General features: G+C 41.9%; 1 protein-coding gene across 2 annotated transcripts in view; it reads right to left on the reverse strand.

The window, feature by feature from the left end:
• Positions 1 to 8,422: 8,422 nt before the first annotated feature.
• The window catches only part of LOC118392253 (chemokine-like protein TAFA-5), a 178,561-nt gene continuing 168,081 nt past the window's right edge, over positions 8,423 to 18,902 (reverse strand). For both annotated transcript variants that reach the window (XM_035784042.2, XM_035784043.1), the window contains exons 4-5: positions 14,694 to 14,870; positions 8,423 to 9,552 (exon numbers count right to left, since the gene is read on the reverse strand). In XM_035784042.2, the coding sequence (XP_035639935.1) occupies positions 14,862 to 14,870 (9 nt within the window). In that variant the 3' untranslated portion in view covers positions 8,423 to 9,552; positions 14,694 to 14,861. The remainder of the gene's footprint in view (positions 9,553 to 14,693; positions 14,871 to 18,902) is intronic.

Genomic DNA, 18,902 nt, shown 5'->3' on the forward strand with positions numbered 1-18,902 from the left:
TTTATCGTCAACTTTTTTTATTTAAAAAAATGACGTTACGTTATAAAACGCAATTTTTTTCGTTGATCACACAGTCTTCATAGATCGATATCTAGGCTATATATGGACCGATTTAATCGAAAAAAAGACCCAATAGTGATGTTTATGGGACATCTTGGAGTGCCAACAAAGAAGATGGTCAAAGCTAATGAATGTTTTCTATTTTATTTGTGCATTTTGTGTAGCGCCGACTATGCTAATTATTTTGTTTACGTCCCCTGCGGGTCTTTTGGGGTGTTACATGCTATCAGATAATAGCTTCTCATGCTTTCGCCGAAAAGCATTTTAAAAATCTGACTTGTTGCCTGGATTCACAACGAGTGTAGCTTTAATTCAATACCCTGCATGTGTATTTTAATGAACGTTTGAGTTTTAACGAGTGCTATTAGCATTTAGCGTAGCGCATTTGCATTTCCAGATGTCTAGATGGGACGCCTGCGTGTCAGGTAGGAGCAAGAGGTTAACTCCATAATATCGACAGAAACATGGCAAACGTTGTTTAGAATCAATCCTCAAGGTGTTTTTCACATATCTATCGATGATAAATCCTTTGTGGCAGTTGACTTTCTCCTCTGTGAAGAAATGGAACGCGCATGGACCTGGGGATTACGCAATAATTTTGACGCAGGACACCGGGCGGACACCTGGTAAATGTAGTCTCTTATGGTCAATCTTCCAATGATATGCCTACAAATACGTCACAATGCTGCAGACACCTTGGGGAAACGACAGAAAGGGCAGGCTCATTCCTGGCACATTCACAGCCATATAAGGAGACATTGAAACACAGCGCCTTCAGAATCTGGGGCATTTCCTGTATGCAACTTCATCTTGGTTTCGCCTGTAGCATTAGTTCTGGGGCACTCACAGATATAATAATATCTTTGCAGTTTTGGAAACGTCAGAGTTTTTTCTTTCCAAAGCTGTCAATTACATGCATAGTCGAGCATCTTTTCGTGACAAAATATCTTGTTTAAAACGGGAACGTTATTTATGCAAAAATTAAAAGAGCGCCCCCTATCTCTAAGAAGTTAATGCAGACTGTTAATGGTGTTTAATGCAGCCTGAAAGCTCAGCTAACACCGGCATGTCTTCTTCTTCCTTGGGTTGGAGGGGAGAGCCAGAGTGCCTTGATCAAGAGTCAAGAGGATAGCACTGGCCTGGAGCACCAAGCAGAGATGTGGAGGGATACTGTACAAGACCAGGCAACGGGTACGATGATAAGAGGTGTTTGTTTAGACAGAGGCTGGCTTTTAACCTGATATTAACAGTTGGGTTGAACAGCTCTATTGCAAAATGTTTAGATTTGTTACAAATTCCATTCTGGTTAAGGAAAACAGACATTCCGATTCACAGTCCAACTCTCAGCTATCTTTGCAAAGATCGAAATGTAAAAGGCAGTCAATAGAATCACATCATACAATTGCTTAGCTCTGCTCTCCTCCTACAGTACATCCCTGGTGTATCAGTCAGGAGCTGAGGAAATGTTTAGTCTCTCACTGTATCTAACCTTGACAGATCATTGGATCCAGTGCTCAGAAAACACACAACATTTTTATGGCTAGAAAATATTGCGCAAGCCATATTGCTTATTGATCCCCTTTCGAAAAGCGCTAGTTGCACTTCATTAGATTTATATTGTAAACAAAGACTTATATTATCATATGTGAATTAGCACTTAAATGTTATCCATTACAGCAGTTCGTATTTTGTGCCATTGGTGCAGTATTGGTATTGCAGCAGACTGCAGACATTTTTGTGAAGGGAGAAGGAGTCTTCCCTGTGAGTTTAGTGTTGGTTATTAAAGCAGAGACAGGCTGTCTGCTCTGTCTCTCTCCTCTGTAGATGCAGCTTAATGACAAACACAACACTGTGCCTCAGGACGGTAACTGGTAAGTCGAAGGTATACCATCACCGTCAACACTCACACATGCAAGGAAACACATACACACATGTACAGTGCAATTGGAAAGTATTCAGACCCCTTGGCTTTTTTCACATTTTGTTACATTAGTGTTATTCTAAAATGGATTAAATCGCTTTTCCCTCATCAATCTACACACAATACCCCATAATGACAAAGCTAAAACAGTTGTATTTTTTCGGGGCCCAATTTTTTTGAACAAATATCACATTTACATAAGTTATCAGACCATTTACTCAGCACTTTGTTGAAGCACCGTTGGCAGCAATTACAGCATCGAGTCTTCTTGGGTATGACGCTACAAACTTGGCACATATATATTTGGGGAGTTTCTTCCATTGTCTGTAGATCCTCTCAAGCTCTTTCTGGTTGGATGGGGAGTGTTGCTGCACAACTATTTTCAGGTCTCTCCAGAGATGTTTGATCGGGTTCAAGTCCTGGCTCTGGCTGGGCCACTCAAGGACATTCAGAGACTTGTCACAAAGTCACGCCTGCATTGTCTTGGCTGTGTGCTTAGGGTCGTTGTCCTGTTGAAAGTTGAACCTTCGCCCCAGTCTGAGGTCCTGAGCGCTCTGGAGCAGATTTTTATCAAGGATCTCTATGTACTTTGCTCCGTTCATTTTGCCTCGATCCTGACTAGTCTCCCAGTTCCTGTGGCTGAAAAACATCCCCACAGCAAGATGCTGCCACCACCATGCTTCACCGTAGGGATGGTGACAGGTTTCCATCAGCCTTGACAAGTTCAATCTTGGTTTCAGAGATTCTTGTTTCTCATGGTCTGAGAGTCTTTAAATGCCTTTTGGCAAACTCAAAGTGGGCTGTCATGTGCCTTTTACTGAGTAGTGGCTTCCATCTGGCCACTCTACCATAAAGGCCTGATTGGTGCAGTGTTGCAGAGATGGTTGTCCTTCTGGAAGGTTTTTTCATCTCCATAGAGGAACTCTAGAGCTCTGTCAGAGTGACCATCAGGTTCTTGGTCACCTCCCTGACCAAGGCCCTTCTCCCCCGATTGCGCAGTTTGGCACAATCATGTCTCTGAGCTCTACAGACAATTCCTTCGACCTCATGGCTTGGTTTTTGCTCTGACATTCACCGTCAACTGTGGGACCTTATATAGACAGGTGTGTGCCTTTCCAACTCATGTCCAATCAATTGAATTTACCACAGGTGGACTCCAATCAAGTTGTACAAACATCGATGGAAATAGGATGCACCTGAGCACAATTTAGAATCTCATAGCGAATGGGCTGAATACTTACTTACGTAAATACGTTGTTTTATAGGTTTTCACTTTGTAATTTTTATGTATTTAATACATTTTAGAATAAGGCTGTAATGTTACCAAATGTGGAAAAAGTCAAGGGGTCTGAATACTTTCTGAAGGCACTGTACAAATACAAACGGAACAACAGGATTGGGAAATGCAGATATGATACACATATCACCATAGAGCTACAGTGCTTTGCAAAAGTATTAATCCCCCTTGGAGTTTTTCCTATTTTGTTGCATTACAACCTGTAATTAAATATATTTTTATTTGGATTTCATGTAATGGACATACACAAAATAGTACAAATTTGTAACGGTTTTCTTCCTGGGAAGGAGAGGCAGACAAAAACGCAGCGTGGTTATAGTTCATGGCGCTGGGCAGACGGGTAGCTCAGGCGGCGCTGGGCAGACTGGAGACTCCGGCAGCGCTGGAGAGGAGGAAAGCTCTGGCGGCGCTGGACAGAGGAGCTCTGGCGCCTCTGGACTGAGGGGCGGAAGCTCTGGCAGCACCGGACAGGCAGGAGACTCCGGCAGCGCTGGAGAGGAGGAAGGCTCTGGCGCCTCTGGACTGAGGGGCAGAAACTCTGGCACTGGCGGCAGCGCTGGAAGGGCGGGAGACTCCGGCAGCGCTGGAGAGGAGAAAGGCTCTGGCAGCGCTGGACAGACGAGGCGCACTGTAGGCCTGGTGCGTGGTGCCGGCACTGGTGGTACTGGGCCGAGGACACCTCAGGGCGAGTGCGGGGAGCTGCCACCGTAGGGCTGATGCGTGGAGGTGGTACTGGATAGACCGGACCGTGCAGGCGCACTGGAGCTCTTGAGCACCGAGCCTGCCCAACCTTACCTGGTTGAATGCTCCCGGTCGCCCTGCCAGTGCGGCGAGGTGGAATAGCCCGCACTGGGCTGTGCAGGCGAACCGGGGACACCATGCGCAAAGCTGGTGCCATGTACGCCGGCCCAAGGAGACGCACTGGAGACCAGATGCGTAGAGCCGGCTTCATGGCACTTGGCTCGATGCCCACTCTAGCTCGGCCGATTCGAGGAGCTGGTATGTACCGCACCGGGCTATGCACCCGCACTGGGAACACCGTGCGCGCCACAGCATAACATGGTGCCTGCCCGGTCTCTCTTGCCCTCCGGTAAGCACAGGAAGTTGGCTCAGGTCTCCTACCTGGCTTCGCCATACTTCCTGTGTGCCGCCCCCCCAAGAAATTTTTGGGGCTGCCCCTCGGGCTTCCTTGCCACCCATGTTTTCACCTCATATCGTCGGCTCCTCTCTCCGGCTGCCTCTGCTCTCCTAGCTGCCTCCACCTGTTCCCATAGAAGGCGATCCTTTCCAGCCAGGATCTCCTCCCATGTGTAGCAACCCTTGCCGTCCAATACATCATCCCATGTCCATTTCTCCTTGCGCTGCTCCTGCTTCCGCTGCCTGTCACCACGCCGCTTGGTCCTGTTGTGGTGGGTGGTTCTGTAACAGTTTTCTTCCTGGGAAGGAGAGGCGGACCAAAACGCAGCATGGTTATAGTTAATGTTTTTTTAATAATAAAACTCAACATGAACATAATACAAAATAATAAACGTGGCAAAACCGAAACAGCCCTATCTGGTGCAACAAACACAAAGGCAGGAAACAACCACCCAACCATCTAAATATGGTTCCCAATCAGAGACAAATGACTAACACCTACCTCTGATTGAGAACCATATCAGGCCCAAACACAGAAACAGAAAAACTTGACATCCAACATAGAATGCCCACTCAGATCACACCTCACAAAATTGGTGAGGTGGTGCGTGCATATGTATTTACCCTCTTTTCTGTGAAACCAATTACTTTCAGAACTCACATAATTCTAAAAAATATATATATAAATATAAATATATACAGTTGAAGTTGGAAGTTTACCTTAGCAAAATACGTTTAAACTCAGTTTTCACAATTCCTGACACTTAATCCTAGTACAAATTCCCTTTCTTAGGTCAGTTAGGATCACCACTTTATTTAAAAATGTGAAATGTCAGAATAATAGAAGAGAGAATAATTGATTTCAGCTTTTATTTATTCTTTCATCACATTCCCAGTGGGTCAGAAGTGTACATACACTCAATTAGTATTTGGTAGTATGGTCTTTAAATTGTTTAACTTGTGTCAAACGTTTTGGGCAGCCTTTCCTCAAGCTTCACCACAATAAGTTGGGTGAATTTGGCCCATTGCTCCTGACAGAGCTGGTGTAACTGTGACAGGTATGTTGGCATCCTTGCTCACACACACTTTATCAGTTCTGCCCACAAATGTTCTATAGGATTGTGGTCAGGGCTTTGTGATCGCCACTCCAATACCTTTACGTTGTTGTCCTTAAGCCATTTTGCCACAACTCTATAAGAATGCTTGGGGTCATCATCCCCATCATGCTGTGGGGATGTTTTTCCATTGGCAGGGACTGAGAAACTGGTCAGAATTGAAGGAATGATGGATGGAGCTAAATACAGGGAAATTTTTGAGGGAAACCTGTTTCAGTCTTCCAGAGATTTGAGACTGGGACAGAGGTTCACCTTCCAGCAGGACAATGACCTAAGCATACTGCTAAAGCCACACTTGAGTGTTTTAAGGGGAAACATTGAAATGTCTTGGAATGGCCTGGTCAAATCCCAGACCTCAATCCAATTGAGAATCTGTGGTATGACTTAAAGTTGCTGTAAACTAGCAGAACCGATCCAGCTGGAGCAGTTTTGCCTTGAAGAATTGGCAAAAATCCTAGTGGCTAGATGTGCCAAGCTTATAGAAACATACCCCAAGATACGTGAAGCTGTAATTGCTGCAAAAGGTGGCTCTACAAAGTGTTGACTTTGGGAGGGTGAATAGTTATGCATCTCAAGTTCTGTTTTTTGTATTATTTCTCATTTGTTTCACAATTTAAAAAGAAATGCATCTTGAAAGTGGTAAGCATGTTGTGTAAATCTAATGATACAAACCCCTCCAAAAATGCATTTTAATTCCAGTTTGTAAGGCAACAAAATAGGAAAAATTCCAAGGGGGGTGAATATTTTCGCATGCTACTGTATAGGAAAGAGAGAAAGAGTTTTACACAGACAGATATACACCCACAGTAACATTCTCCAAGTTGTATGTCACCCACTTTGCTTCTTTCTCCATGGGAAAGACATTATCACAAGCTCTCTTTTGTACCTACACGTACCATATAGCTCTAGGAGAAACTCCTCATTGTACTTTGTTCTAATCAAATTAAAACTGTTATGAGACACGACTCCTCCAAACATCCCACCGAACCTCAAGGATACGGGAGAGATTATTGAAATTCAATCAGATGTAATTAAATATTTATAACCGTCTTGACAATAACAGGCTACACTGGCACATCACACACACACACACACACACACACACACACACACACACACACACACACACACACACACACACACACACACACACACACACACACACACACACACACACACTCTCTCTTTCAGGAAAGTCACTTCTCATTTGCATCTTTAGAAAACTTTGTCAACAACAACTGTATTAATTATCTCCAGCTGGTGTTGGTGGAACAGGCTGATCCAGTCAGTTAGGATTAGGAAGGAACGTCAGTCAGTCAGTCAGTCAGCCAGCTAGCTAGTCGGACTGGTCCCAGTCAGTCAGTTAATGAAAGTCAGTCAGTTGGACTGAACAGCAGAGAGCCAAGTGTGGATAAGAGAAGTTCAGCATCTGGATCTGAACCGAAGTGAATCCGGACAAGTTGGGGGTTAATCTGGAAGGTGTAGGCCTTCACTCAGAGCCCAACACAAGACCTTTGAAGCCTCTAAGAAGGCTTGGATTTGTGTCTTTCATGGAATCAGAGCCCCATGGACAGCACCATCTAATGTAGCGGGTGTCTGGTTATGTGGTGCTGTCCAGGGAACTGATATCTCTTTTGATGTGTTTTCACTTGCATTTGATCCGTAGCCCTTTACAGGGTAACCCTTTGTAAGTTCTTCAACATCATAATCTTGAAGGTCATTAAATATTGACCAGGTGTACTATTCTGCATATGTACTGTATATTCTTGTATAAATGTGGAATCCCTTCCACCATAATACATACAGCCAGCAGCATACACATATTGAGTCAGTCAACTTCTATTACTTCAGTCCTAATTGTCACTCTGAGCAAATGCCTTTATCAACTCTGCATCTATACATTCATATTCATATGTTATTGTAATCAAGTCCCAGCGAGACTGTCTATAAATAATTTGATTTGGTTTACTTATGTATATCAGGTGTTTACCTATTAGATATGTATGAGCAACTTACATGTTGACAATTAGACACTGTAAAGTATATGGTCTAGAAGAAAAAAACTATTTCAGGCTGTCAGTTTTTGGCATATAGGACAGAACAATTAAATAAACGTAATACAAAATAAGATATGATAAATCTTACTTGAATAGATTGGATGACTTTGAATATCCAAGTGTCTGTATTAGCTAGTGATGGTTATTTCATGTATTTATTCTTAAAATATTTAATGATAAAAAAGTATGTAAATTGTTCTAAAGCTTTTCCCGCAATGCCTCCCTTCTTCACGTGTCATCATCATTTTCGTCACTCAGGACTGGAGATCAGCATTGTGCGACAAACACAAGCACAAAAATAAAATGTGACATTATGGAGAAATTAGTCAGTATTCCAAACCTTTTACAATGCAATACTTCAGCAATCATCAGGCTCCAAAGGCTGCTCATTGACTAAAGTGACAAAATCTCTGTCTGTGATTAAGCTCAATTCATGTTGTAATGTAATTTTTCATGTTTTTGATAGATAGTGACTCTCATGCCGGAATTCAATCAATTGCAGATAAAGGGAAACAGCATTGAGGGTTCAGTCAGATTGTATATGCTGTGTCAGTTGTTAACCACATTAAAACCATACACAGCAAGACTCTCACAAACATCTGTAAAATATTATTATTAAATATTTAAAACATTCTGAGTGAACTCAAGTGCATTTCTTTCCTTTATCCGTGATTGATAGATTGGGAGATTAGAGGTATGAGGAGAGAAGTTTCTTGTCATGAGAACAGAAAGAGAGCAGGACAAACCAGCGTCAGAGAGCTTGTTTTTCACGTTCTTATGGCTGCCATTTTTGTGACCACATTATTCATGTCGAATAAGGTTCTCTACAAAGGTACAACATATAAAACTGTTAAATATATACGCTTTATGCCTTTCAAAATACATTTAATGAAATTTGCCTTTCCCCCGCCCAACAGCCGCAATCAGAAATGACAGTTTCAATATTCTCTTTTTTGCCTCAATGATGATCAGTAGTTTTACTCTTTTACCGTTTTACCAACCATGCTTATTGCAACGTGTCCCAATTTGTAGCTAATGAAAAATGCAAATCAGATTTTTTTATACACATATGTTTACCTATATCTTCAGTTTCAAAATACAGTGGTGGGTTTAGTCAGAGAAAAAAAAATGTTTTTAAAGGTAACTCCTTTGATTGTATACGTGTCCCACTAGACTATAGTCTATGTTCAAAATTACATAAAGCCCAACATCTACAGCTATGTGGGCAGTCATTGTGGTGTAGCAAGAAAAACAAGTATCCATTTCTCTTTCCCAATCTGGTCCATCTAGTCTTACAATGAACTGTTATTTTTTCCTCTTTGGTCTATAAAAATATGAAGAGTGCCAAAGTTGTACTACTCCAGCAGAAGTTCTATTCACAGCAGAGCACAAGGCAAGCAGTAGGATCTGGTCCAGTCTGGTCCATAGTCTGGATAGATCCAGTCCAACGTTTGGTCCAGTCCATAGTCTGGCGCTAGGTCAGACACTTCAGAGAGGGCCTGGTTCACAATAATCCTTGTTCTTAGGGAAACGTAACTGTCCCATTACAGTCTAACAGAAGCAGGTGTGGTTGAAGTAGTGGGAGTCCTCTGTCCACTGAAAATTAGCAGACATTAGCTGAACAGTACAGTAGTCGATCCAAAATGGCTCCATAGTTACCAGTCTCTCCCTCTCTGGACAAGGCCCCGCTGGACACCTGACCTCCTTGGCACTAGAGGATTCTGCTCATTTACAAAGCAGACGGACAGTAATAGGAGCAGGCAGACGGGACATGTTGATCCAATGACAGACAGTGGGTTATCTACAGCGGATGGTCATTGGTTGGTCAGAGCCGTAGACGGGTAGAGCCAGGAGTCAGGGCACAAGGAAACTTCTCCAGAGTCAAAGATGAGACCTCGCTCTCGACTTCCCCAAAGTTCCCTCAAACCCTCCAGTATTGGCCATGGTTGACTGTGTTTAAGAGACCTGCGGATCAATGAGAACACAAGTTCTGTCAGAGTACAGGATAATCAATGCTAGCTAATGACAAAAAATGCTACGTTGCTAAAACTTCAAAACATGCTAAAGAAACCAATGCTTGTAGTAGTAGTTGCCAAGGCCATAACCACAAACAGATCTAGGATTAGATTTCCAAATGTCAAATCTCAATGTTGACATTGAAGGGGGTGAAGAATACCTTGGACTAGTTGTTAGGGTCAACATCAACCTACTCCCCAATGATTGTCCCTAGATGAATATTGTACTTTCACTCCATTATTTCCCTAATAGATACTGTATGTGGAACGTCTTAAAATGTCTACAACTCTTATAGGAAGTTATGGAGAAATTAGACAGTCCCATGCTAATCACTGTCAACAGCAGGTTACTCTGGCATCCAAATATTGTGAATTCTGCTGGGGCATTAAACCCAATAACAAAACAATTACACAGAGTGCAAATTCCCAAGAAAGGGGGCAGGTGTTAGATTACAACTGGGGAAATCTGGGGATAAAAACACCAGGAACAGAGCAATCAGCAACTAAATGGACCTGCATCATTTAATAGGATAATGTCACAGTGTAGTGTAGTCAGTGGCTGCAGGGGAGACGGTATGGAGGGAATGGGCTAAGAAGAGGGGCATGTCTCCCACTAATACGACCAGTGCAGCACCAGCCAACCTGGCAATTAGCGCCATTAGAGATTCTGAACTGCTGCAGCGTTATTATGGCAGTGACAGCCACGCTGCCCTCTAGTGGCAGAGATTACACTGAGACTGAATTACAGTAACACAGTGGATGGAATAGGCAGAAAAAGTGGTGGTATGACATGGAAATTTTTGTTGATTCGTTTGTTCGTTCAATTGATCACTCATTAATTAATTAATTAATCAATCCATCCACTCATTCAACAGAGGGTAATGGAAAAAACATGGCAGCTAGAGGTCAACCAATTAATCTGCTTAATTAGGGCCGATTTCAAATTTTCATAACGATCGGTAATCTGCAATTTGGATGCCGACTATGGCCGATTACATTGCAATTCACAAGGAGACTGCGTGGCAGGCTGACCACCTGTGGCGAGTGCAGCATCAAAAGGACCTTGTGGCTGCAAGGAGCCAAGGTAAATTGCTAGCTAGCATTAAACTTATCTTATAAAAAACAATCAAACTACACATGGTTAATGATATTAGTAGGTTAACTAGCTTGTCCTGCATTGCATATAATCAAAGCGGTGCCCATTAATTTATCATCGATTCACAGCCTACTTCAACTTCGCCAAACAGGTGATGATTTAACAAAAGCACATTCGCGAAAAAAAGCACAATCGTTGCACAAATGTACCTAATCATAAACATCAACGCCTTTCATAAAATCAACACACAGAAGTATATATTTTTTAAACCTACATATTTAGTTGAAAGAAATGCATGTTAGCAGGCAATATTAACTAGGGAAATTGTGTCACTTCTCTTGCGTTCAGTGCAAGCAGTGTCTGGGTATATGCAGCAGTTTGGGCCGTCTGGCTCATTGCGAACTGTGTGAAGACCATTTCTTCCTAATTAATTTTAATAATTAATTTTCCACAATTTTACATAATTATGACATAACATTGAATGTTGTGCAAAGTAACAGCAATATGTAGACTTAGGGTTATCACCCATTCGATAAAATAAGGAACGGTTCCGTATTTCACTGAAAGAATAAACGTTTTGTTTTCGAAAAGATAGTTCCCAGATTTTACCATATTAATGACCAAACATCGTTTTTTTGTGTGCTTATTATAATTAAGTCTATGATTTGATATTTGATAGAGGAGTGACTGAGCAGTGGTAGGCAGCAGCATGCTCGTAAGCATTCATTCAAGCAGCACTTTACTGCGTTTGCCAGCAGCTCTTAGCAATGCACAGCGCTGTTTATGACTTCAAACCCCGAGATTAGGCTGGCAATACTAAAGTGCCTAATAGAACATACAATAGTCAAAGGTATATGAAATATAAAAATGGTATAGAGAGAAATAGTTGTCGTGTCATAATTCCTATAATAACTACAACCTAAAACTTCTTAACTGGGAATATTGAAGTCTCATGTTTAAAGGAACCACCAGCTTTCATATGTTCTCATGTTCTGAGCAAGGAACTTAAACGTAAGCTTTTTTACATGGCACTTTTACTTTCTTCTCCAACACTGTTTTTGCCTTATTTAAACCAAATTGAACATGTTTCATTATTTATATGAGACAAAAGTCATTTTATTTATGGATTATATTAAATTCAAATCAAATTGTTCATTGTTCAATCAGTATTGTTGTAATTGTCATTATTAGATTTTTTTTTACAGGAATAAATACATTCGGACGATTAATCAATATCGGCTTTTTTTGGTCCTCCAGTAATCGGTATCGGCTTTGAAAAATCACAATCGGTCGACCTCTAACGGCAGCCTAATACAGTAAGTGGCAAGGTATCGCTGTGATATCTCAGAATTTTAATGCAAATTACTTTAAATAGACCACAGGCAGTGAGTCTGTCTGTGTTAGCTCCCCTTTCTCACACTGGTTGTGGTAAAATATAGTACTGTAAAACTTACACACAAATCTGATCTCTATAAACCTGGAAACTGGCCATCAATATGGCAATGTAATATGGGCAATTCTGACCTGTAAATAATATGTATAGGCACATCATGATTATTGAATAGGTTGACATAGAAAATGTTATTTCTTAATCTAATACTGTATCTTCAAGAACAGATTTCTGATGCTTAGGAGAATACTAAAAGCAATCATGTTGGCTAAACAGATATATTCTGCTTTAGCTGCCCAACTTTCAGGGTGACCCAAAACAAGAGCATCAATGGAGATGTGCTATTGTCAATAAAGTGACGAGGTGTTGCATTCTCACGGCACAAATGTTGTTAGGGGCCTCCCAAGTGGCGCAGTGGTCTACCAGCTGTGTTACTACAGATCCTGGTTCAATACAGGGCTGTGTCGTAGCTTGCCGTAACCGGTAGATCCATGAGGCAATGCACAATTGGCCCAGCGTCATTCAAGTTAGGTAAGGGTTTGGCCGGCCAGGGTGTCCTTGTCCCATCGTGCTCTAGCAACTCCTGTGACTTGCACGCTGACACGGTCTCTAGATGTACAGTATTTTCTCCTACAAATTGGTGCGGCTGGCTTCCAGGTTAAGCGTGCATTGTGTCAAGATACAGTGCAGTTTGGCGGGGTTGTGTTTCGGAGGACACACAGCTCTTGACCTTCGCCTCTCCTGAGTCCGTACGGGAGTTGTAGCGATGGGACAAGACTAACTACCAATTGGGGAGAAAAAGGGGAGGAAAATGTTAAATATATTAAAAAACATTTAAAAAAATTTAAATCCACTAAAATAATCATTTGTTAGGATGTGACAGAACTTCTGGGAAATTTTGAAGTCAGGCTGTAAAACATCAAAATGTGGAATAAGTCAAGGGGTATTAATACTTTCTGAAGACACTGTAGTTAGTCTCCTCACCCTGTTTCTAACCCTGACAGTTATTATGAATGCAGGTTACAGATTAATAACAATTCCATGTGTTGGATATCCTAATGTTGGCTGGATTCCAATAACAATTACAAATCTCTGCAAGCCAGTATAACGTGACTTGAAGGTAGGATTGCAAAATTCTCGTAAATTTCCTCATGTTTCGAGAAATCCCGGGTTGTGAACATTCCTGGAAATGGGAGGGAATAAAAGGAAATCCTTCAACCATGATTTTTAGAAAATCTCATAATTTTGCAAGCTTACTTGCAAGGTCTGATTGTGGACTGTAAGATATGAGTTTCAGGCCACTGTGTTAGGGTAAGGCTAGGACTCAAAATAAGGCCTTATGCGATACACTACCATTCAAAAGTTTGGGTTCACTTAGAAATGTCCTTGTTTTTGAAAATTACTTTTTTTTACAGTGTAGACATTGTTAATGTTGTAAATCACTATTGTAGCTGGAAACAGCTGATTATTTTATGGAATACTGAGGCCCATTATCAGCAACAATCACTCCAATGTTCTAATGGCACGATGTGTTAGATAATCCAAGGTTATCATTTTAAAAGGCTAATTTATCATTAGAAAACCATTTTGCAATTATGTTAGCACAGCTGAAAACTGCTCTGCTGATTGAAGAAGCAATAAAACTGAACTTCTTTCGACTAGTTGAGTATCTGGAGGATCAGAATTTGTGGGTTCGATTACAGGCTCAAAATGGCCAGAAACAAAGAACTTTCTTCTGAAACGTCAGTCTATTCTTGTTCTGAGAAATGAAGGCTATTCCATGTGAGAAATGGCAAGAAACTGTACTAACTGTACTACTCCCTTCACAGAACAGCACAAACTGACTATAACCAGAAAATAATGAGGAGTGGGAGGCCCCGGTGTACAACTGAGCAAGAGGACAAGTACATTAGAGTGTTTAGTTTGAGAAACAGACCCCTCACAAGTCCTCAACTGGCAGCTTCATTACATAGTAGCTGCAAAACACCAACCTCAACGTCAACAGTGAAGAGGCGACTCTGGCATGCTGGCCTTCTAGGCAGAGGTCCTCTGTCCAGTGTCTGTGTTCTTTTGCCCTTCTTAATATTTTATTTTAATTGGCCAGTCTGAGATATGGATTTTTCTATGCAACTCTGCCTAGAAGGACAGCATCCCGGAGTCGCCTCTTCACTGTTGACGTTGAGACAGGTGTTTTACGGTTACTATGTAATGAAGCTGCTGTGTGTGTGCGTGTGTGGTGTATCGTTCAATCCTCTGTGTGGATACAAGGCTCTGTAATGGGTGTAATACTTTAAAAACAACATATAAGGCATGTCAATATAATGGTACAGAACTCAAGGGACTCTTCCTTATGCTATACACGTGGATTTTTTGTTGTTGCAAAACTGACTCTGGGGGCCTTTGAGCTCAAGGCGTGGAGTTTCTACACTTCCATAGAAATAGAATTGCAACACTAATATACAATATCATATTATTACCAGTGTATCTTAGTGCACACTTGTCAACATCATGCTGCAAGAATATTACTCTGCCAGAATCATAAAAACAACATCGGTTAGGTTGGATGTTTGCTTTCCCATTATGTTTTGATGGATTCATTCTGTACCTTGCTTTGTGGATAATGCCCAGTATGGTTTAGAATTGGTTGTTCGTGTTCATGGACCGGTGGTGGTGATTGGTGGTGTGGGCTGAGGCTGTCTGTCAGGGTCATCAATGCTCTCCTCTGCCATGGTACTGTCAGAGGAATGGAGGATCCACAGGGACTCCAGTCACGTCATAGAGCCTGGAGGGAAATCAGAGGTTACAACAATTGACCAATAGAATTAGAGCAATATGCTACCGTGCAGCTATCGTAAATAATAATACAGTAACACAAAAATCAATGTGAGATCTCTCTACAAATTTTCAAACCATAAAATACTTTGCAAAATGGAGGTGGTGATGTGTGTGTGTGTGAGAGAGAGAGAGTGTATGTGTCTCTTTCTAGCCAATGGTTTGAAGTGTGCATGGCAGTCTCAGACTAGGGAGGAAGGCTTGGCAGTGGTGGCTAATGGTTTGCAGCGGCTGAGTCTGTTTTGCATGGCAGTTGGAGCATCTGTCCTCTCCGCGGTGATTCTGTTAAAGCCTCAACTGGATGTGTTCTGCACGGCATGCCAGCCATGTGTGTGTGTTCTGTAGTACCAGCTGGGCCCAAAGGGATCAATTACACAGCAAGGCAAGGCAGGCTGTATCGTATCATACCCTGCACCACACCACCGGGAATCCCTCCAGTACCCACAGCACTATACAGCCTCTCTAATGAGTTAGCTAGGACTGGGACTATGGATGATCCAAATCCAAGGGATTTGTTACACACTCTGTTCAACAGTCATACAGTACAAATACACTCTTAGAAAAAAAGAGAGCACTTTTCTAAGAGGGTAGTGTGTGCATATATAAACCAAAATAATGTATTCCCATTTAAAATAATATTTTCCCTAACCTAACCCTTAACCCTAACTCTAAACCCAAAACGCTAACCATAAAACTAAACCTAACTCCTAAACCTTAACCCTAATTCTTACTCTAACCCTCATTGTAACCCTAAAAAATTATTTTCCCTTGTGAGGCCCGAAGAAATGTCACACATTCTTTCCTTGTGAGGACCACACACACACACACACACACACACACACACACACACACACACACACACACACACACACACACACACACACACACACACACACACACACACACACACACAACACCAAGAGGTAACACTCCCAAACTCCATTAAGACTGTGGGATCCGGCCTCTCGAGAGGCATCACTACAGTCCCGGATTCAATCTCCGGCTGTGTCGCGACTGGGAGAAAAAAAAGAGACTGTGGGATCACCCTTTCCTCACAATCTCCTCAGTCCAAACACACGGACTCCTTCACTTCCTTGATTAGCAACTCCTCCACACCATGTCTGCTGCTGTGAAACAGCCTTGATTACAGTGTGGTGCATAATCACAGGCTTTCTCTCAGTGGATGCCTCCGACACCACTCTCTATTCTGTAGTTAAATACCCCAATCAGGAGTGAGCTAATGGATTCACTGATTAAATTCATAATCCGCCACTTAAGAGGCTACCCCACTATGTTTGGTATAATCAGTTTGTGTGTGTGTGTGTTTTAGTTTATTAGGATTATTACTCTTCCTGAGGTCCACATAAAACGTACAAATACATGTCAGTGTGTGTGCGTGTGTGGCTAGCCCTCCACACATAGTGTGAAGACGAGAAGTAGCAAGGGCCGTTTAGGCCGACAAAGGAAAGTGTGTGTGTGTGTTTGTTGTGTTAAATTGTTTTCACTGAGTCAGATGGTTCAATTGAGACAAGCCTCGCTCATTTATTTTGAGTTAATGTTTAGTTCTAAATGGAACTTAAAGTCTGAATCAATCTTTGAGAAATGAGATCTATAACAAGTGAGTGTTTTGGTAGAGCTTTGAGGCATATATTTTAGCTGAGGATGTGTAAACATTAATGTGCAGGGCTTGGATATACTGTATACTGCGCTGTTATATTCACCTCAAGATCCACTGCATGGTGTTCCGAAGATGAGATTCATCTTGGGAAGGCGGTTTTCCGCCAGGAGAATGCAAGTTCATGCATATATCACTTCCTGCCAAGATGAAATGTTCTTTTAAAAACCTCATAATCCAGAGGCGAAAGAAACGCACACCTATTTAGGTGAGGTGCTGGCTAGCGGAGTGGAACACTTTTAAAAAATAGAGCCGGACACACTATAGGAGCTCATATGCAAAAATGTTATGTCCAACGTTTCGACAGACAAGCTGTCTTCATCAGGGTATAATGACAAACACTGCGGGGTGACTAATTTATATAGTGTCAAAAGACACACAGGTGTCTGTAATCATGGCCGGGTGTGGCCTGATATCATTGGTTAATTCTCATATATTAAGATAGCATACAAAAAACATAAATGGATAGCGTATGATCATAGATACAATTTAGCTACATAAGCCTACAAACATTAACAACAGCAAAATCACAAAATTACAAGAATGGCTTCAGATCAAAATCTATGTTGAGACCGAAGGAAGCAAGGGTCTTTAAATTAAAGATCCAGGCAGCCTCTCGTTTTAACAAAAAATTGTCGAGGTCACCCCCTCTCCTAGGGAGGGTGACATGTTCGATGCCAATATAACGTTGAGATGAAATCGAGTGGTTTGCTTCCAAAACGTGGGCTGCAACTGGTTTTTCAACCTAATGGTGCTACGACTGGTTTATTTTACCCACATATTTTTTAGGAGGATCTACATTTATAAGTGCCATTGCATTGAGCACAGTCATTACACTTGTAGTTTCCATCCAGTAGGGGTGCAAATACACATTGTGCAGGGATATTTTGGGGTGGTAAATCAGAGTTTACCAAATGATCTCTGAGGTTTCTGCCCAGCAAGAATACGACCAAGGGAAGGTCAGAAAACACATTACCGATACTATCATCGGATCTTAGAATGTGCCAATATTTGTGAAGGATTCCCTTAATTTGTTCAGAGCACTTTGAATAACGGGTAGTTAGAATGCAAGAATGCTTCTTTTTGCGAGACTGATCTTGAAAAAGGTTATGTCTCGTTTTGTTTTGAATTTTCTCAATGGCAGTATTAATCTGACCATTTTTGACCATCTGACCACTCCTTGAATTTTCTTTGCGTCTCAGATCTCTGTCGAAATCTGATGTTTTTTTTACAAATTATTTTGTATTCAACAAAATTGGCTGTAAGGCAAACTATTTTTCAAGGGAAGTGGGTGACAACTATCAGCCCCCAACAAACTGTTACGATCAGTGTATAGAACATTTTCTTCACACAAGATCAAGAAAACTGATTTGATGTGTATCAGATTGCATAGTAAATCTCAGATGATCAGAACAGGAGTTAAGAAAAGAATGGAACGCCTGGAGCTGTTTTGCATCACCCCTCCATAGAACAAAGATATTTGTCACTATGTACTGTAAGCTTTGTCAAAAGTCCCAGTGCCTTGTCTGTCCATGTTCACAACCAGCACGGGTAGGCAGGAACGTAGGCAGGCAAACACGCACCCACACAAACACACATACACCTAGCCAGTGCGTCAATTCACACAGACAGCTCGTCCCTAGCCAACTAGGGCCTCTGACCGTCCATTTGATGTACAATATGGAGCAGCCATGAATACCTATCATCTCTCAGCCTCTCGGTGCCGACCGTCGACACAGGATGACAAACCGCTTTCTAACTCGGGTCGAAATAGACCCACCCAACCTTCTCTCTATACCTCACATCTGTCATACACAACAGACGTATAGCTCTGGGAATTCTTTGTGTGATAGATATACCTGTTTTTTCTCAGATAATAAATGGTTGAGGTCAATCATCAAGGTTAAGGATTTCATATGCAGGTAACAGTAGAAGGGAGTTAGTTACAAGGGGGTATAGGGCTCCACTTTGACCGATTTCACTTTGACCGTAGCTTGTGCATGTCGTGATAGTCTTAGAAGCAGTCCCTCTCTGCCAGGAAACAAAAAGCGAACAGGTATTTCGGACAGAAGTTCTGTCATTTCACCCCCATATTTTGTGCAATGCTTGCAGTTTTTTTGTCTTTTGGTATGCGTGTGGGATAGTGGCGCTCACCTTGAGTCTTATGATGGTTGTGAGGTTGCTTTGGGCCCCTAATTCAGCCATTTCCAACACCAGCTACTCTCTGAAGGCCCACTGGGACAAAGGGTTTTGACCTTTTGCTTTGGCCATCTGCTTGTGGAGAATGAAAGAATTTACTCTAGCAAT

This window comes from Oncorhynchus keta, chromosome 13 (assembly GCF_023373465.1).
Source record: "Oncorhynchus keta strain PuntledgeMale-10-30-2019 chromosome 13, Oket_V2, whole genome shotgun sequence".
Classification (NCBI taxonomy): Eukaryota; Metazoa; Chordata; class Actinopteri; order Salmoniformes; family Salmonidae; genus Oncorhynchus; species Oncorhynchus keta.